At 43.5% G+C, this 16,164-nt stretch overlaps 3 protein-coding genes across 8 annotated transcripts; 1 reads left to right on the forward strand and 2 right to left on the reverse strand.

Annotated features, from left to right (window-relative positions):
• Nucleotides 1-10: 10 nt before the first annotated feature.
• znf830 (zinc finger protein 830) lies at nt 11-1,265 on the reverse strand. The gene has a single exon (XM_076098737.1). It carries the CDS (start codon nt 1,182-1,184, stop codon nt 144-146), a length of 1,041 nt encoding a protein of 346 aa, XP_075954852.1. The 5' UTR covers nt 1,185-1,265; the 3' UTR covers nt 11-143.
• LOC142956936 (ankyrin repeat domain-containing protein 13C-like) lies at nt 466-9,026 on the forward strand. Its single transcript, XM_076098729.1, has 13 exons — nt 466-2,145; nt 2,280-2,321; nt 2,989-3,093; nt 4,305-4,390; nt 4,628-4,673; nt 4,825-4,891; nt 5,036-5,180; nt 5,267-5,398; nt 5,729-5,890; nt 5,995-6,074; nt 6,197-6,295; nt 7,472-7,572; nt 7,654-9,026. The coding sequence occupies exons 1-13, from the start codon at nt 1,776-1,778 to the stop codon at nt 7,782-7,784; spliced, it is 1,566 nt and encodes a 521-aa protein (XP_075954844.1). The 5' UTR covers nt 466-1,775; the 3' UTR covers nt 7,785-9,026.
• A 286-nt stretch (nt 9,027-9,312) lies between these two features.
• Nucleotides 9,313-16,116, reverse strand: LOC142956937 (uncharacterized). Of its 6 annotated transcripts, none has more exons than XM_076098731.1 (12): nt 15,808-16,116; nt 14,498-14,631; nt 11,887-12,002; nt 11,540-11,620; nt 11,402-11,439; nt 11,169-11,302; nt 10,976-11,054; nt 10,765-10,884; nt 10,591-10,680; nt 10,403-10,471; nt 10,076-10,253; nt 9,313-9,854 (listed from the first exon to the last, which is right to left on the reverse strand). In XM_076098731.1, the coding sequence occupies exons 1-12, from the start codon at nt 15,927-15,929 to the stop codon at nt 9,759-9,761; spliced, it is 1,257 nt and encodes a 418-aa protein (XP_075954846.1). In that variant the 5' UTR covers nt 15,930-16,116; the 3' UTR covers nt 9,313-9,758. The 6 variants fall into 6 exon arrangements, with proteins under 6 accessions (XP_075954846.1, XP_075954845.1, XP_075954850.1 ...); XM_076098730.1 differs by having other exon boundaries at nt 9,313-9,950; nt 15,808-16,115; XM_076098735.1 differs by lacking the exon at nt 15,808-16,116 and adding an exon at nt 12,254-12,378 and having other exon boundaries at nt 9,313-9,950; nt 14,498-14,615.
• Between the last annotated feature and the right edge of the window lie 48 nt (nt 16,117-16,164).

Here is a 16,164-nt window from a genome sequence, read left to right on the forward strand (position 1 = left end):
AGTGAGAAACCTTTGTCCAAACTCATTTAATCCAGTCTGAAATATAACAAAATATGTGAAGAGGCGTTAACAAACATATTTACAACAGCTGACAGACCAAAACACACACACACACGTGGCTTCTATGTGAGCTTTAGAGAGACTCAGGCCAGAGCCCCTTTAGCCCTCCAGTCGTGGGACAGAAGCCCCAGCAGCTGCTCTTCATCCTCTTCCTCATCGCTGCCATCTACCTCCATGTGTTCCTCCTCGCTGGGCAGCACCTTGCTCTTCACCACGTCCCGCTTGTCTCTCAGTACTTCGACACGCCTGTAACACTCGATTTGTTCATCTATCTCGTCAATCTGTCGCTCGAGGCGGCCCTCCTCGTCGTCCTCCGCCACGATGGCTTCTGACTTGGTGTTCACCTGTCGTATCACCTTCTGAAACTCGTCCCACTCCTTGTCCATGTGATCTTTGGGCGCGTCGACGTTGCGCACTTTGGCGTCTCTCACGGGGTCGTCGAAGAAGCCCTCCGGCAGGGCCTCGGCGGTGTTGTCCTTCTTCTCCGCGCTCTTCTCCTGCAGGTCCGCTTTCAGGATGGATCCCGAGTGAGAGATGGCGGGCGTGGACGGGATGGAGCTGTCAAAGAAGTCATCGGGTAGTCCTCCAGCTTCAGTCTCTTGAGGAGCGGGGTCTGTGGCTCCTGCGGGACCTTCCATCTCCGCATCTTTCTCATCATCGTCGCCATCATCATAAACTCCAGCCAACAGACTCAGACCGGCGGACGTTTCAGTAGAAACAGTTCCCTTTTTGTTGGGTTTCTCAAAGAAATCTCCCGGAAGCCCTGAAGACGAAGCAGACTGACCCGCACCCGACGAGGGCTTCACTCTTTTCCCGTTCGCGTCCTCGTTGTCCTTTGCTTTCCTCTTCACCGGTTGAATCTGTGGTGTCACTGGTTGAATCTTTCCTCCCTTCAGCTCGGCAACTTTCTCTTTATGCTGTTTTCCGAGAACATGCGCCGGCCACAGTAGCTCGGACTTAACGTGCACATTGCACAGCACACAGCTGAGGTGCTCGAGACTGTTGTATTTAGCAAAAGGAGACTCCACGCGCTTCTTGTCCGTTGTTTGTCTTTGTTTTGCCCTCATCATGCGCCGGAGTTCCTCTTGGTTCACTATTTTCTTCCCCTTCTTTGAGGATGCCATTCTTGACAACAACGCAGCTTGCTAGCTTAGCTTAGCTACTTTATTGCGATGAAGTACAAAACGCGTCTCAAGAAGATGACGTAGACGGGCTGCGAACTCGCGTTCAAACTGTGCGTCGAAGAAGAACTATCGCGAGATTTGCCGTTAGCTCAGAGGGTTTATTGTACCGTCCAGTCGTCCGCCTGAATTTTGCCGCAAAGCAAACTGAATCGATCCCGTACAGCGTAAATCAAAGGAGCGACAACGATGTAGTCTGTCATTCGTTTTAATTCGTATCTGTGTGTTGATTTAGCGCGTGTGTGTTCTGTGATGTTTAGCATTATTTTCTGATTTCATCGCCGCACCCTCCATATTCATTATTTTTATTGTGGGCTAGCTAGCTTTAAGCTAAGCTAACTGTGGGGCAGCAGGTGTAACGTTATTTGAATAACGGAGAGCAACCAACTAGCTACTGGAAACCATCACTGTTGTCTTTAAATTCCTTAAGAAGCTTATTTTAAAAATCTAATTTGATTTCGATTTATGCAACATCTTACACCAGAGTGTAAGTTAGCGCAATAACGTTATTTAGATAACGTTACGGTCGTCATCATGACGGGTGAGAAGATACGCACCCTTCGAAAGGACCACAACAAACCAAACAAGAATGAGGAGATAATGGACACGTGCGAGGAGACCTCTAACGGGACCATCCCTAACGGGACCGGGAACCACTTCAAATCCAACAAGGTGTATCAGAAAGCTGCCAAAACCTCAGCACAGCAGCACAATGAAAACAACATCAACGGGAATCCCTCACCCATTGACACCATTGTCAACAACACCGACGACAACAAGAACCCAATAATCCTGACGAGTGAGGACCTGGAGTTCCCTGTTCACGAGTGCGTGTTTAAAGGAGATGTGCGTCGGCTCTCCTCTCTCATCAGGACCCACAGCATCTCTCAGAAAGATGTACACGGTGAGCTGTTTTCTGCTGTTACCTGATTTGCTTTTTGTCAGTAATTTGTTTTAAATGCATTACACAACAGGCCTCTCTTGTCACATGTGGAATTATTTATGTTAATATATCATCTTAATGTGTTTATCTTTCAGGTAACACGCCTCTTCACCTGGCTGTGATGATGGGCCACAAAGGTAAAACTGATCTAAAGAAATTTAGAATTATTTAGAATTTAGAATATATATTTTAAATCAAAAACACCCTATTGTCATACAGAGGATTTACCAAAATGAACAAAAAAAGCGTCTCGTCTGGTAATCTACCCGTCTACCCAGAAAATGACACTAAATCTGCTGTGCATGGCCTTTGATCTGTGATAATGAGGCTTTACTGAGAGAGCACTTGACACCCTCATTAAAGGCCCTTTTTAATATCACTTCAGCTCTTCCTCGCCCTCATACTCATGCTGCACTCATCACGTCTTATCTGACCACTCACCGTCCTGGTTGGTTAATATTCTACAATACTGTTCGTATAACAAAGGACTATGCAGTTAATTATACAGGCCATGATCACAAATTAGGGTTTTACAATCTGTACAATATGCGACACCCTCTATCCTAAGACAATTAGCAATTTGGATACTGACAAAGCAAAAAACGTGAGCAATAATAGTGGAATAGAGGAAGTATCTCACCTCCAGTACAGAAGTAGTGGTAGGTGGTGGTACTACTGTTGATGCTGACCTGAATATTAAAATCTTAACATTTGGCATGGCTGCTCAAAACAACATGGAAAGAAAACTGGTGACAACAAATAGACAAAATCCCATTTGTCTCTGATAACCGTTCTGTCTTTCAGAGTGTGCCCTCCTCCTACTGGCCCATAACGCTCCCGTAAAGATAAAAAATGCCCAGGGATGGAGCCCTCTAGCAGAGGCCATCAGCTACGGCGACAGGCAAATGAGTAAGTTCAGTCAACACTGCTCTGAATAGCCGTCTGCTGTCTCGGGGGGGGGTGGGGGGGTGGGGGGGTGGGACTTCTGGAACAGCTCTCTTTATGAATGATAATATTGTAGCAGTGGTGGTAAATGTCAGTGTGGTGGTGGTGGTGTGTTCAGGAAGAATTGGATTTGGCTGAATGTATTTTCCAAATGAAGAGGAAAGTTGGCATAAGAAAGAATGACAACATTTAGATTTTTAACTGATAAACCCTCAACAGTACCACTTCCATATTATGCCTAACAATGTGTACATCATTGACAAAGTCCAATTTCATTCATTCATCTTCGTTTTTTTGAGACGTTAATGGTGTGAAAAGGCAAAGGGGGCTGAATACTGTTGGAGGTCTGAACATTTAAAGGACCTTTTTACGAGTCATTTAGAATTGTTTAAAGACGGCCACCCGGTCGGTCGGTCCGGCTAAAAAGCTAAAAGTGTGGATTTTCTCTGAGCACTCGTCATCCAGATGTGCTGGAACGCAGCCGGGATGAAGGCTTAGTGTTGGGAAGCGCTGAGCTTACAGCCCGGCCGCTCCTCTGCTTAATGATGCCACTGCTTTTAGATCTGAGAGTCAAATGACATGTGAAAGGCACCAGCTAATGCCTTTGGGATGAATCCACTGCTCTTTCCTTTTTTACATGTGATGTTCATTTTGTATACTTAACTAAAGATAATAGAAACTATAAAGGCCAGGCGAGTGTCTAAGAAAAAAGTACTAAATACTAAATCTTTAATCTGTTTTTGTGACAAAGCTGAGCTGACATACTTCTGTTATTACTGTTTGGCTGTAGAGATAAGCTAACTGTGAGCTATCAGCCTCCTGTGCTGGAGGTTGTGAGACCCAATGCCTGGTTAGTATGCGTCGTGAGTCTCCGCTCCTGCTGTGGCCGGCTGGCTTGGGACTGGGACCAGGAGCTCTGCTCTGAGAAGGTCACCCCACTCACAAGGGTGAAGGGGGAGGGGGGGGGGGGGGGGGCTGGGTACACTCACACCGCCAAGCAAGGACACGCAAAGAAAGACACGGCACGAGGTGTTTAGATCTGTGGGTAAATAAAAGGCATCTCACAGCTGACTATCGCTTAGTGCCACGGACAAGTCGTGCTCGATATCAAGCTTCATTCAAAGGTGATGTAGAGACATTGAAAGTGTTTTTCTCTCTCCTCCTCGTTTCTTCAGTCACAGCAATTCTGCGGAAGTTGAAGCAGCAATCCAGGGAGAGCGTGGAGGACAAGAGGCCAAAGTTACTGAACGCTCTCAAGGAGGTGAGGATCCCACTGCCGTCACTTCCACAATATCTCGCTGCCACAACAATCTCAAGTTTTGCGTCGCTGAAAATTTCACTCATTTGTATTTTCAAAAATCTCTGCAGGATTCGATTTGCATGAATGACTTTTGTCCGTCCTAGAGTGTGCACATTAACTGCTGAAATGCATGATGGGAAATCTTCTCTGTACATCGGATGAATCACTCAGTCACACGTGTTTGTGTCTTTTCTGTAGCTTGGTGACTTTTATCTGGAGCTGCATTGGGACTTTCAGAGCTGGGGTGAGTTTTTTTTTTTAAATATTTCACACACACAAGAAGTTGTTTACATACCCAACTCTCAACAATTATTACAACGTTGATAATTGTTGAGACCAGCTAAAGGATTGTATTAAAGATAAATGAGTTATTCACACTCTCTTCTGTATTTCAGTGCCTTTGCTGTCCCGGATGCTGCCGTCTGATGCCTGTAAAATCTACAAGCAGGGGCTTAACATCAGGTAAACGTGTCCTACAGGAGAGAATCTAACTCACTGCGTTTCTGAAGCAGCAAATAGTCGACATCCAGGTCGAGGACTTCTTTTAGATCTAAAAAGTAGGACGAAACAATCGTCACACGCCCCCTCTCCTCTCTCTCGATTTAGGCTCGACACCACTCTCATAGACTTCACTGATATGAAGTGTCAGCGCGGAGATCTCAGCTTCATTTTCAACGGCGAGGCCGCGTCCGCCCAGACTTTCGTGGTTCTGGACAATGAAGCAAAAGTGTACCAAAGAATACACCACGAGGTGAGCGAGCGGTACGACCACACCTCTGCTTCACGTCAGCTGTTTAAGTATGAACCGCCTCACCGTCTTTGTGTCTCTCCCTCAAGGAGTCCGAGATGGAGACCGAAGAGGAGGTGGATATCCTGATGAGCAGCGACGTCTACTCGGCGACTCTGTCCACCAAGTCCATCAGCTTCTCACGCAGTCAGATCGGCTGGCTGTTCAGAGAGGATAAAACGGTACGTCTTGTGGGAGAAACCAGGACTAAAAACACATTACAACAACAGAGAACGACTAAATATTCACAGTAGGTCTTTTACAAAGTCATTTGCAAAAATATGAAACGAGGCATAGCTGAAATATATCGATGAAATGAAGGTACGTTAGACATAGCTGCACCGATATCGGTCCGATAAGGACTCGGATAGCTGGATCGGGTATCGAAGGCGAATAAATGATCTTCTGAGAAGTTAGAACAGCCCTACCCTCAGGCTGCACCTCTGTAGTGTTGGGTTAATTCACAGGATAACTCGTGATGAAACACCAACACCTGCTGGTTTTCTGTGCAGGAGAAGATCGGAAACTTCCTGGCTGACTTCTACTCGGTGAACGGTCTGGTGCTGGAGTCACGGAAGCGGCGAGAACACCTGAGCGAGGAGGACATCCTGAGGAACAAAGCCATCATGGAGAGCTTGAGTAAAGGAGGCAGCATCAGTGAACAGAACTTTGAGGTAAGAGGGGAACAAACCACAGTTCTGACTTTATCCACCAATAGTAACAGTAATGGTAGCCTGATGCCTGAACACGTCACTCACCGATACTCTCGTGTCCCCAGCCGGTGAGACGGCAGTCCCTCACAGCTCCAGACCCCAATACTATTTCATGGGAAGAGTACATCGCTGCAGAGCAGGGGAAGTAAGTATCTTCGTCTCCAGCACGAGTAGAAATTCAATCCGGGCGTTTGCAAGACATTCAGTAGAGATGCTGATTATTAAATCCAGAATAGAAGTCAATGTCTTTGTGTGTTTTGTCTTCAGGCCACCTCATCTTGGTAGAGAGCTCGTGTGTAAAGAAAGCAAGAAGAACTTCAAAGCTACTGTAGCCATGAGCCAGGACTTCCCGCTAGGCATCGAGTCGTAAGTACATCCCTCCCTCCTCAGACGTCGGTACAAAGCTCGCTGCACAGTTTGATCTCTGATGAATACGCTTGGATTTTTAGGAAAAGGGTAATGTAGAGATGAAATAACGCAGATCAGGTAGATACAGATTATTTGGGGGGGGGGGGGGACACTGATGAGATGATTGCAGAATAAACCGCCTCACCATGTGACAACATGTCAGTGTTTTCAATGTGCATGCTGGTGGTAAATGTAGATATTGGAGCCTTTACAGGGTTATACGGCTGATAAACAAATCTAGTTTAAAAAGCCAATAACAATATATTGCCTGACATTTTTGAACAACAACGTTATTAAAGATGACCAAGATATGGACTGTGCAGGACATTTCACAGATGAAAACCAGTCGGTGCTCTCTGGTGGACAAACTATGTAATGCTGTTTCTAAATGACCTAATTCTTTTACTTTGAAACTAATCTTTCCTGCTGCTGGTTATCCATCTGCACAAGATTTCTCTTAGTCTGGTGATGGAAGTGTCAATCACAACACTGCTTTCAATGACCATTGATTGTCTTGAGAGGAAAAAGTTGTTTCTGCAAAGGAGAGGTTCATAGAGGGGAAATAAGGGGATTTTAAAGGATACGGCGTGTTGCACTGAGCAGACGAGGAGGTAGGATGCACACAGGATGTGGGTTGGGTTTTGACTGTAATGGGTTACCGGGACATTATGTAGTTAATTGCGTTATCTTCTCTACTGAATGAACCTTAATGGAGCTGGAATAAAACCCCAGCCTTTATGATGGCTAATGTTTTTTTAATGTCATTTTCTCCCCTTGTGTGCTTTGTAATGTTATGTTGTACGTACTTCTGTTCATATGTTCACTTTAATGTAATTAATCACCATGCATTTTTATTTTCTCAATTAATCTATAAGGAGTTTAGACTATAACGTGTCATAAAATGGTGGAACAAAACCTGAGATGACGTCAGCAAATGTCTTGTTTTGATATTCAGTTGAGCCATAGAGTAGAAGAAACCAGAAAATATCCACATTTAAGAAGCTGTTGTTGCAGCTCTCCTCAAGACAAATTGCAGTTGTGACTTAATCTCCTTTTTGTTCAGACTTTTGGGAAACGTTGGTAAAGAAAAGATGGTGAAATAAAACTGCTGACTCACTGTTCCTCTGCCTGCAGGTTACTAAACGTGCTGGAGGTCATAGCCCCGTTCAAGCACTTCAACAAACTCCGGGAGTTCATTCAGATGAAGCTTCCACCGGGGTTTCCCGTCAAACTGGGTACGTGCATCGACCTCCCGCTGCGTTCCTGTGAGTGGGCGATCTCAGAGTAACACGTTTTCATCTCTCTCTCTCTCGCAGACATCCCCGTCTTCCCCACGATCACGGCTACCGTCACTTTTCAGGAATTCCGCTACGATGTATTTGAAGAGTCTACTTTCTTCATCCCGGCCGAATACAAAGAAGATCCCAGTCGCTTCCCCGACCTCTGACCTGTAAACACATCTGACACAAACAGGAAGTGACCGGCGAGCTTATCTGTATTTGAGAGGTGGGGAAACAAAAAAAGAGGAATCCTGTATTGTTTTATTGCTATATAAATATATATATATTATCTGTTTTAAAAAAAAAAAAAAAAGGGAACTGGTTTTATTGATCAGTTATTGTTCATTTTTGCTGATGGATCCAAAGCGCTATCTGACGTATAGATGCATATCGGCAGTTCTTAGTGAAATGAGTGATAAGCTTTCATTGTACTCACTGTTCACCTGAGCCGTACCACATGCTGCTGCTGTTTCCTGTGAACGCTGTCAGAAGACACGGCCTGGACTCTTCATCATCCCTATTTTAATATCTGTTATTATCTTCTCATCTCCAAGGACTGATTACTCAATTCTCATCCTTAACTGCACTGACACCGTCATCTGTAAATGTACGTCTCATCTGTAATTCATAAGAAAATATCGCTATAATCCTCAAACTGAGCTTAATATTCATTTATAAATGATGTACTATATATATATATATATATATATATATATATATAAGGAGTGAAACACTGTAGCAATACATTTCCAAGAATGTTTTTAACCATCTGGGAGAAGGCTCAGCATAGAAACACAACAGTTCGATATCTCCGCCTTTTTTCCCCGTGCGGGACGCGACCTGCTGCGTTTTCAGGTCCGCTCACGTTACCTCTCGGCTGTCACCGTGTCTGTCGTGATCGTATGAAGTCTGTGCTCGGTGTGAGTGGATCATTGTCGTATGTGTGTGTGTGTGTGTGTGTGTGTGTGTGGGGGGAGAACCCAGATGGGACATCAGGTAAACTGTTCTTAGTTCTTAATACTGCACTGATATTAAGTATATTTAAGGCATGCTATGGCTGCGTCGGCCTACTGGTTCACATGCATCTGTCAGCTGTATTCTGAGCGTTTCTCATATTACCTGCAGAGTTATTAAGATTAAGGAATAAACTAACACTAACGCTTTGGAACACCTTGTGCTTATAAAGTCTCTCCTTGATGGCAGTCTGCTCATATTTCTCCCGTTTCTTTTTAAATCCGAGGCGAGTAAACTAAAGTTGATATTGCTGGAAATAATCTGCATCGAGTTGACTCTAGCTTCAGTTTACATGTACTGCAACCATACCTACTTCACTTCCCTTTAAATAAAGCACCAGCATCATGTTTCAACTGACTTTGTGCAAGTATAATAAAAGGACAGTATTCCATGTTGTACTGTGGGAGATATGAATTTGTCAACCGCCACGCATTTCACTACACGGAGCTGTGTTTCTGCTTTATGGCAATATTTTAAGATGGTTTTTTAATCAATGAGATTTACTTTTCCACTCAAGTATATGCCAATCATTTGATTGTTTAATCTATAACAAAAAATAGTGAACACTCCAAAACCAAAAGATTTTCAGTTAACTAATTGAAGACAAGGAAACGCAGTTTAATGATGAATCGTTGCAGATTAATTTTGTGTTGGTGTGCTTATTAACAATTTCTCGACATCTTGTTTCTTCCAAATAGGCTTTATTATAAAAGAAATCCTTGATAAAACAATCAACACTTTCAAATAACAAGAAACAAATGTATTTAACTGTTTCGAGGAGGGGGGATGGGGGGGGAGAGGCCTGAACAACACACCACGACACTAAACAAAAATGTAAAAGATACAATATGTGAAAAAGTGACAAAACCTGACAACACAAGCTCAAGGAAAGTAAAGCCTACTTCCAGTTTGAACCGACTACGTCTGTAGAGGCAAAAAGAGCGTGTGGGTACTTTGAAGCGAGTCTGACTTCTGTGAGAAAGATCCATACATTTGACGCTCACTTCACATTTTAGAATAACCCCAGTAGGGAGGAGGGGGAGGAGGGGGGGGTGGTGGTGGTGGTGGTGAGGGGGAGTCGCAACATGTTTACAACCAAAACGGAGGGACAATGAGGGACGGACCACCTAATCGCTGAAATCCATGTCCTCTTCGTGGTGATCGTCGGCTCCGTTAACTTTGGCCTGCTTCACAGGCCGCGACGTGCCGTTACCTTCTACAGACTGAGGAGACAAAGCAGAGTCGTCAGAATCCTTCCTGTCCTCCCTCTCCTTCCCGCTGTCATAGCCTTGTTCTTCCTCATCATAATCTCTGGTGACCTATGAAAGGAAAACCAATGGATGTGACGGTGTGACGCATAAAAGAGCCCCTGACTAGTTTAAACAGCAACGCTTAGGTTAAGTGTGTAAGAGTGAAGACGTTGTGTTAAATACACTATACTGACCTTGACGTCTCCCTTCTCTCCGTCTGATTTCCTCTCCCGCTCCCGCTCGCGTTCCCGCTCTTTGTCCTTACTTTTCTTTTTCTTGCTGGCGGAGCGCTCGCGTTCCTCACGACTGCGGTCTTTGTCACCCTTGCGGTCTTTGTCTCTTTCCTTGTCCCTTTTCTTCTCCTTCTTGTGTCTGTGGACGGTTGGAGAGGAAAAGTCAGGCGTGTCATGAAACGCCCCGGACGTACCAACACAAAGGATATTTACTTTATGTTGGTCTGGACCATAAACAACATTACAGATTTTAGCATTTTAGTTGATATGTCACAGAAACACACCAACCTTCGAGGAGGAGATGGAGTCCTCTTTTTGGGAGGGGATCGGCTCTGGCTTCGACTTCTCTTGCGTTTCCTGTGTAGCAGGACAGAAAGCGGACGACTTGAAAACAGAGGATTTGGTCGCTGCAATACTAAAGTTTGTATTTTGAATTGATTTCTGCCGGATCACTTGAGATGCTGCGCTCTACTCACCGGTCCCCGCTGTGAGATCTCCTGGCTGTGCTGTAGCTCTTAGGTGGTGTTTTGGATCTTCTTCTGCCTGAGTCCTCTTTCTTTCTATCTCTGTGGACACATTTCAGATCTCAGAGCAGCCCAATCAACATCTTTAACTCTTACTGGCGTGATGCACTGATGCAGCTAACCCACCTGGATCTGCTTGGAGATCTCCTGCTTTGGTCTCTGGAGTCAGTGCGTCTCCTGCGAGGGCTTTTGGAGCGCCTCTTGTTTCTGGAGTTTGATCGTCGCCGTGATTTGCTCCTAGTTCGCCTGCAACCACAGGTTTACGCCATTTAACTTTACTCTCGTAACAAAAAAAAGCTTCTTCTTGACTCTTCAGATACTTAACAGTAGTGATCACCTGTGTCTGGAACGTGACCTGGACCTCCTCCTCCTGGACCTGGACCTGCTACGAGAGCGCTTCTTTTTGCTTTCCTTATCTGCAGGACAGAAACCATCTCTTAGTAATGTCAAGATACAACAATACAAAGGACCTTTTGTAAAAAGCTGAAAACTAGAACAATAAGTCTTCCTCCAAACATTAGCGCACTTACTTCCAGGTTCAATGGCAGCAGAAATGAGCGACTGGGCCTCTCTGACTCTCTTCATGGCCTCTTCGATTTCCTTATTAGAAGCGTCCGCCTTCAGACTGGCACTCAGGTTCAAGCCTGCAGCCAAAGGATTCAGTCTGAACAAAAGAATATCAGTTAGTCGACTCATCGTTACCACAAACTCATCTGCACATTTATTCCTTTACTCAGCAGTTACAAACGGCATTCAGACTTACTTTGGATCTGTCATGAACTTCAACAGCTGGTCAGCAGCCTGAAAAAGAGGGAAGACGGTAAAAGGTTTGTAGAATCGAACATACTGCATATTTAACTTTACAAGTTTTGGAAAATATTTATTTCCCAGTGCCTCTCACCTGTGGATTCATATTGGCTCCTGGGAATCCAAATGCAGCCATTGCATCCATGTTCGGAACACCGAAAGGGTTTCCTCCCATCTGGAATAAAATCAGACGCATACATGAGTACGACGGTGCTTTTGTTATGCCAGCATATTGCTGAGATATTGAGCATTCATGTACTCAAAGTGGTATTAATATCATCAAGGGGGCGGCCATGTTTTCAGTTCCAAACCATCACACAAAAGACATCACCCAAAAACAACTGTGTTGTACTACCATTGGTTAAATTGAATATAACGTGGCAACATAAATTGAACTGTCCGCAGTATATTGTTCCACATGTGGAGCATTGGAAGTCTTACCCCTGGATTGGACATGGGATTGGGCGTTGGGAGAAGTCCTCCTCCTGGCAGAATTCCTGCTACAGCGTTTGCTGGCGCCAACAGTGACAAAGCTTTAGCCTCATCAGGAATAGATCCTACAGAAAAATAAAAACCGGCATTAGAAGAGAATCTCCACACACTTCAACTACAGAGAAGACACTTTGGAAAAGACAAAGAAACAAAAACAAAAAGTCTTCACACTGCAATTCCTCAAATTAGGTTCAACAAAATGGTTACCTTACAGATCAGAGAAGAGTTCCCTTAATTCAACATAATCATTGCAGTGACTTAACTATTGCTGGAATATATCACACTACTCCAATGAACACTGCCAAGAGTATATCACCTGAAAGTGTTTTTTAAGTCATGAACCAAACGTTAGCAAGCACAGCTGCTTCTCCAGTTGGGTGAGCCCTCATTTTTCATTAAGACGTTTACTGAAACAAGCGACTCACGCTGGCGGCTTCGCTACTAAAAGCACACAGAGAAAAATCGAGATACAAACAACAGAGAGAATTTTAGGGATTTGGCAAGAACACTATACAAGCTATCAGTGTTTACTTACCAAAAACACAAATGTCAGAGCATATAGTGGTATGTACTAAATGACAATAGCAGAATTCAGGGTGGGTAGCGCGTCTGCCGTACATCATTATTCTAGCATCCTTACCTGCCACTGCTTCAATCAACCAAACCTAGGCAGACGACTGGTTTGATCAGTCTGCGCTACCGGTCCATTCAAAAGATAACGGCATCATCTTTATTTGCATTTTGCCACTGATTGTATTTTCTTTTTAAATGCGACAAATAAAAACACCTCATAATCATCTCACAATAAATCCACCCCCAAAACAAGTCTTTCACAAAAAGACATGACGTAAATACGGACACACAACAATGACAACATGTAAATATAGGAGCACACTGAAGAGAGAAATTGCTGCAGGAGACAAAACTGTTGGATGGTATTTTCAGCAGGGCCTGGTTTACAGGACTGGCTGAGCCAGGAAAAAGAACTGTAAAACACAACAACAAAAGAAGACCACTGTTAAAGAGAATATATTTGACCAACACAGTGTCATGTTGGGTGGGCATCGTAAGACAACGTGGCGATTAATGACGATAACCAATCAATGACTAGAGTTCCTTGGTTAAGCATGTGCAGAGTCAGCTGCCTGGGCATTGAGTGATGAAGCAATTATTAACACCCAGTGTCTTTGTATTGGCTTTTAACACCAAACCCGAATAACAAATGTTTTTTTTAAAAGCTTTTTCTGAGAGTTAATTGACATATTTGCATAAGATAAGGCTGGTGATATAACAGTTTTGGTTCATGTCAGTACTTTCTGCTCTCAGCCATGATCTCACTTGTTACCACTGAAATCGTTAAAAACAGGTCACAGATATACCATTTGATGCTGTATACAAAAGACTAGGACTTCCTAAAACAACAGAAGTTTCTCATACAGCAGTAAAAAGTGCATTTGTTGGAGACTATTTTCAGTGGCGGACTATGTCAGTGGCATTGACTGAAAATAAAGTACAATGCCTGCGCTCATCATAATGAACAAAAAGGTCACCCAGTGCAGCAGTGTGGCTCGATGTACTTTTAATGGCTGTTGGTCAATGATGGTCTTTTAGTCTTTTCATGGGATGGTTAACACTTAAAGAATAAATGCCAGCCTTATCCGTTGAGGAACAATTCTTTCGCCATTAAATGGCAAAGCAGCATTCAAAAGTGTTGCAAAACAATGCAAAATGAGCACCGTTTCAGGCTATGTCCCTGCTATCTGAGCTTTGTACCTTAAACTAAACCACCTAGAAAAGATCAATTAGACAGAAGGAAGGGGAAAGAGAAGGCAGAGAAAGAATAGAGGACACAAAAAAGAGCGGGTGGGACTTGAATGCTTCCTGGCCTTTGCAAATGTCTACAATCCCCTGTTGGCAGGCAGAGGACCACTTTCAGCCATCAACGAGGGGGCTGCTTTTGCCTTCTTCACTACAAAAATCACACACACACACATACACACACACACACAAATAACAGAGAGAAGTTTAACAGAGGATAGTCCAATATGGGGGAGAAAATAAAATGCATATGGTTAAGAGTTTCAACAACTTCACTTCACTGTGGCGCCCACAGCTTGGCAATGTTCAACTCCTAATCTGTAAATGTCTGTCAAGCAGATTTGGGTATACTGCGATTTCTACATGCACATCCGATTATTGTTTAGGCAGAGACATATGCATGACGCTTGATATGTATTTGCCCAAAGAAATTAATTCCAGTTTATCAAAAAAGTTGCATCGTGGTGGTAAAACAGACATGGGATGTGCTACCGCAGTATACCAAAAATCTGACAATAGAGGTCTGTTGAAGAACTTCTCATAGACAATGGGAAGGAATGGAATAAACAATATTATTGAAATTATCTTTAAAGAGTTCATATAAACAGAGCAGGGTGAGTTGACTTGTGCAATTCACTAATGGGAAAGCCCAGATTAAATGCTTTTTACGCTTTTACATTTTCACTATTCATGCCATTCAATCACTGGACCACTCATACGTGGAAATAATGACGTGACAAACCTTCGGCGAACGGGACCACAATCAGCGCTCTGTCCACAAACACGGTGTTAGTCAGATGCTGAGACACTCCGACGGACTCCGGCTCCTGGAACTTCACAAAGCACACCCGCGATGTCACCGGCATCTGAGAATCACTATTGAGAGGAAGTCACAAATATGATTATTATTATCCAGCATGAAATCGCAAACAATCATCAAAACAATGCATCTTTGTTTGTGCTGTCTTTTGACAATGTGATGTTGTCAAATCATAACCACGGGCATGAAAAGGCATTCAGTGCATCGCTCAAAAAAAAAAGCATCCACACACACAATACTGCCATAATGATAACAAATACATATCATGGACATTAGGGAGGGTTTGAGCTGTTGCAACGCAGACTCCCTCAAAACACTAAAAGCCTCATCTCACTACAACTTCCCTGCTCCCCATAAAACCAAGGCTAGGATCGACAATCAGTAAAAACGTTACTAACTTAACGTTATGATTGTAAGTAAAATTATAAGACAGACACATTTTAAGGTACTGCGTTAAAGTAGGAGATACTGTGTAGAACTAAAGTCGATTTAATAGATCATCACATTTAATGTAGACTCGTTTTATGTTGATTTACTCGTCTATTATGGAGGGAAATGCGAAATATTCTGTTTCTAAAATGTGTGAATTTGCTGCTCTTCTATGTCTTTGGGTCAAGTTATCAGAAGACCTCACCATTTCGAGTTTTCTCGATCAATCCAGAAAACAATGAATATCCTAGCTAATCAATAATTAAACATGAATAGATTATATGCACAAAGTTAAAATCATGATAGTAAGGGAGAGTCAACACAGACGGTTTAACTCGTGCCTTTTGTTTTATATAATTAAGAGACAGCGGAAAACAATAGATCCAACATGACTACTCATTGTGAGGATTTTATTCCGTCTTTTTATTATTTAACTTTATGCCTTTGCTGAGGAGAAAAACACAAAACCCCAAAACACTCAAATTAACACGAGACGGTTTTTTCGTTGCCCTATTTAAGCCTCTACTATATTATTTGACCCTGCATCACAAGCTACACGTACAGGGTAATTTAAAGAAACGTTTGTGGGCAGTTACGTTGAATAGCGAGTTGGTGTTAGGTAACGTTATTAGGCTAACGTTAACTGTTAGCTAGCTACAATCATGGTTAGCATGCTAGGCCCCGTGGTTAGGCCTCGTCAGGTTTCCATCCAATAAAGTCTCCCTGTTTAGAGAAGACACACAGCTAAAATGTGACTTCACCGCCATCACAGTGACGTTATATCACGAAATAAGTCAACTCACTCTGGTGGAAACAACTTCAGTTCTTCGATAGTTCCCAAAAAGCCGAACAGAGTTCTCATCTGCTCCGATGTTGTGCTCGGCGACACATTGGTCACCTGGACCACCTTCGTGGTGTAATTCATCTTCCCACGATTAAAAGCCGTTTAAACAGCAAAGCCCACCGTTAACTACTAAACTTAAATGAAAGTCGCGGTTCTCCGCTGGTTGTTTTTAGCAGCTTGTTTAGGAGGTAAATGGCGGACTAGACGCTAGGAGCTAGCTATCAACTACGTCAACAGGCTGTAGCATACCGCCGCCATATTGTTTACTCCGAACGATGTGCGCATGCGTGTAGTTGACCTGCGTTACTGTGAGAGC

Source organism: Anarhichas minor, unplaced genomic scaffold (genome assembly GCF_050575085.1).
Source record: "Anarhichas minor isolate MPS153535 unplaced genomic scaffold, ASM5057508v1 ptg000024l, whole genome shotgun sequence".
In the NCBI taxonomy this organism is placed as follows: Eukaryota; Metazoa; Chordata; class Actinopteri; order Perciformes; family Anarhichadidae; genus Anarhichas; species Anarhichas minor.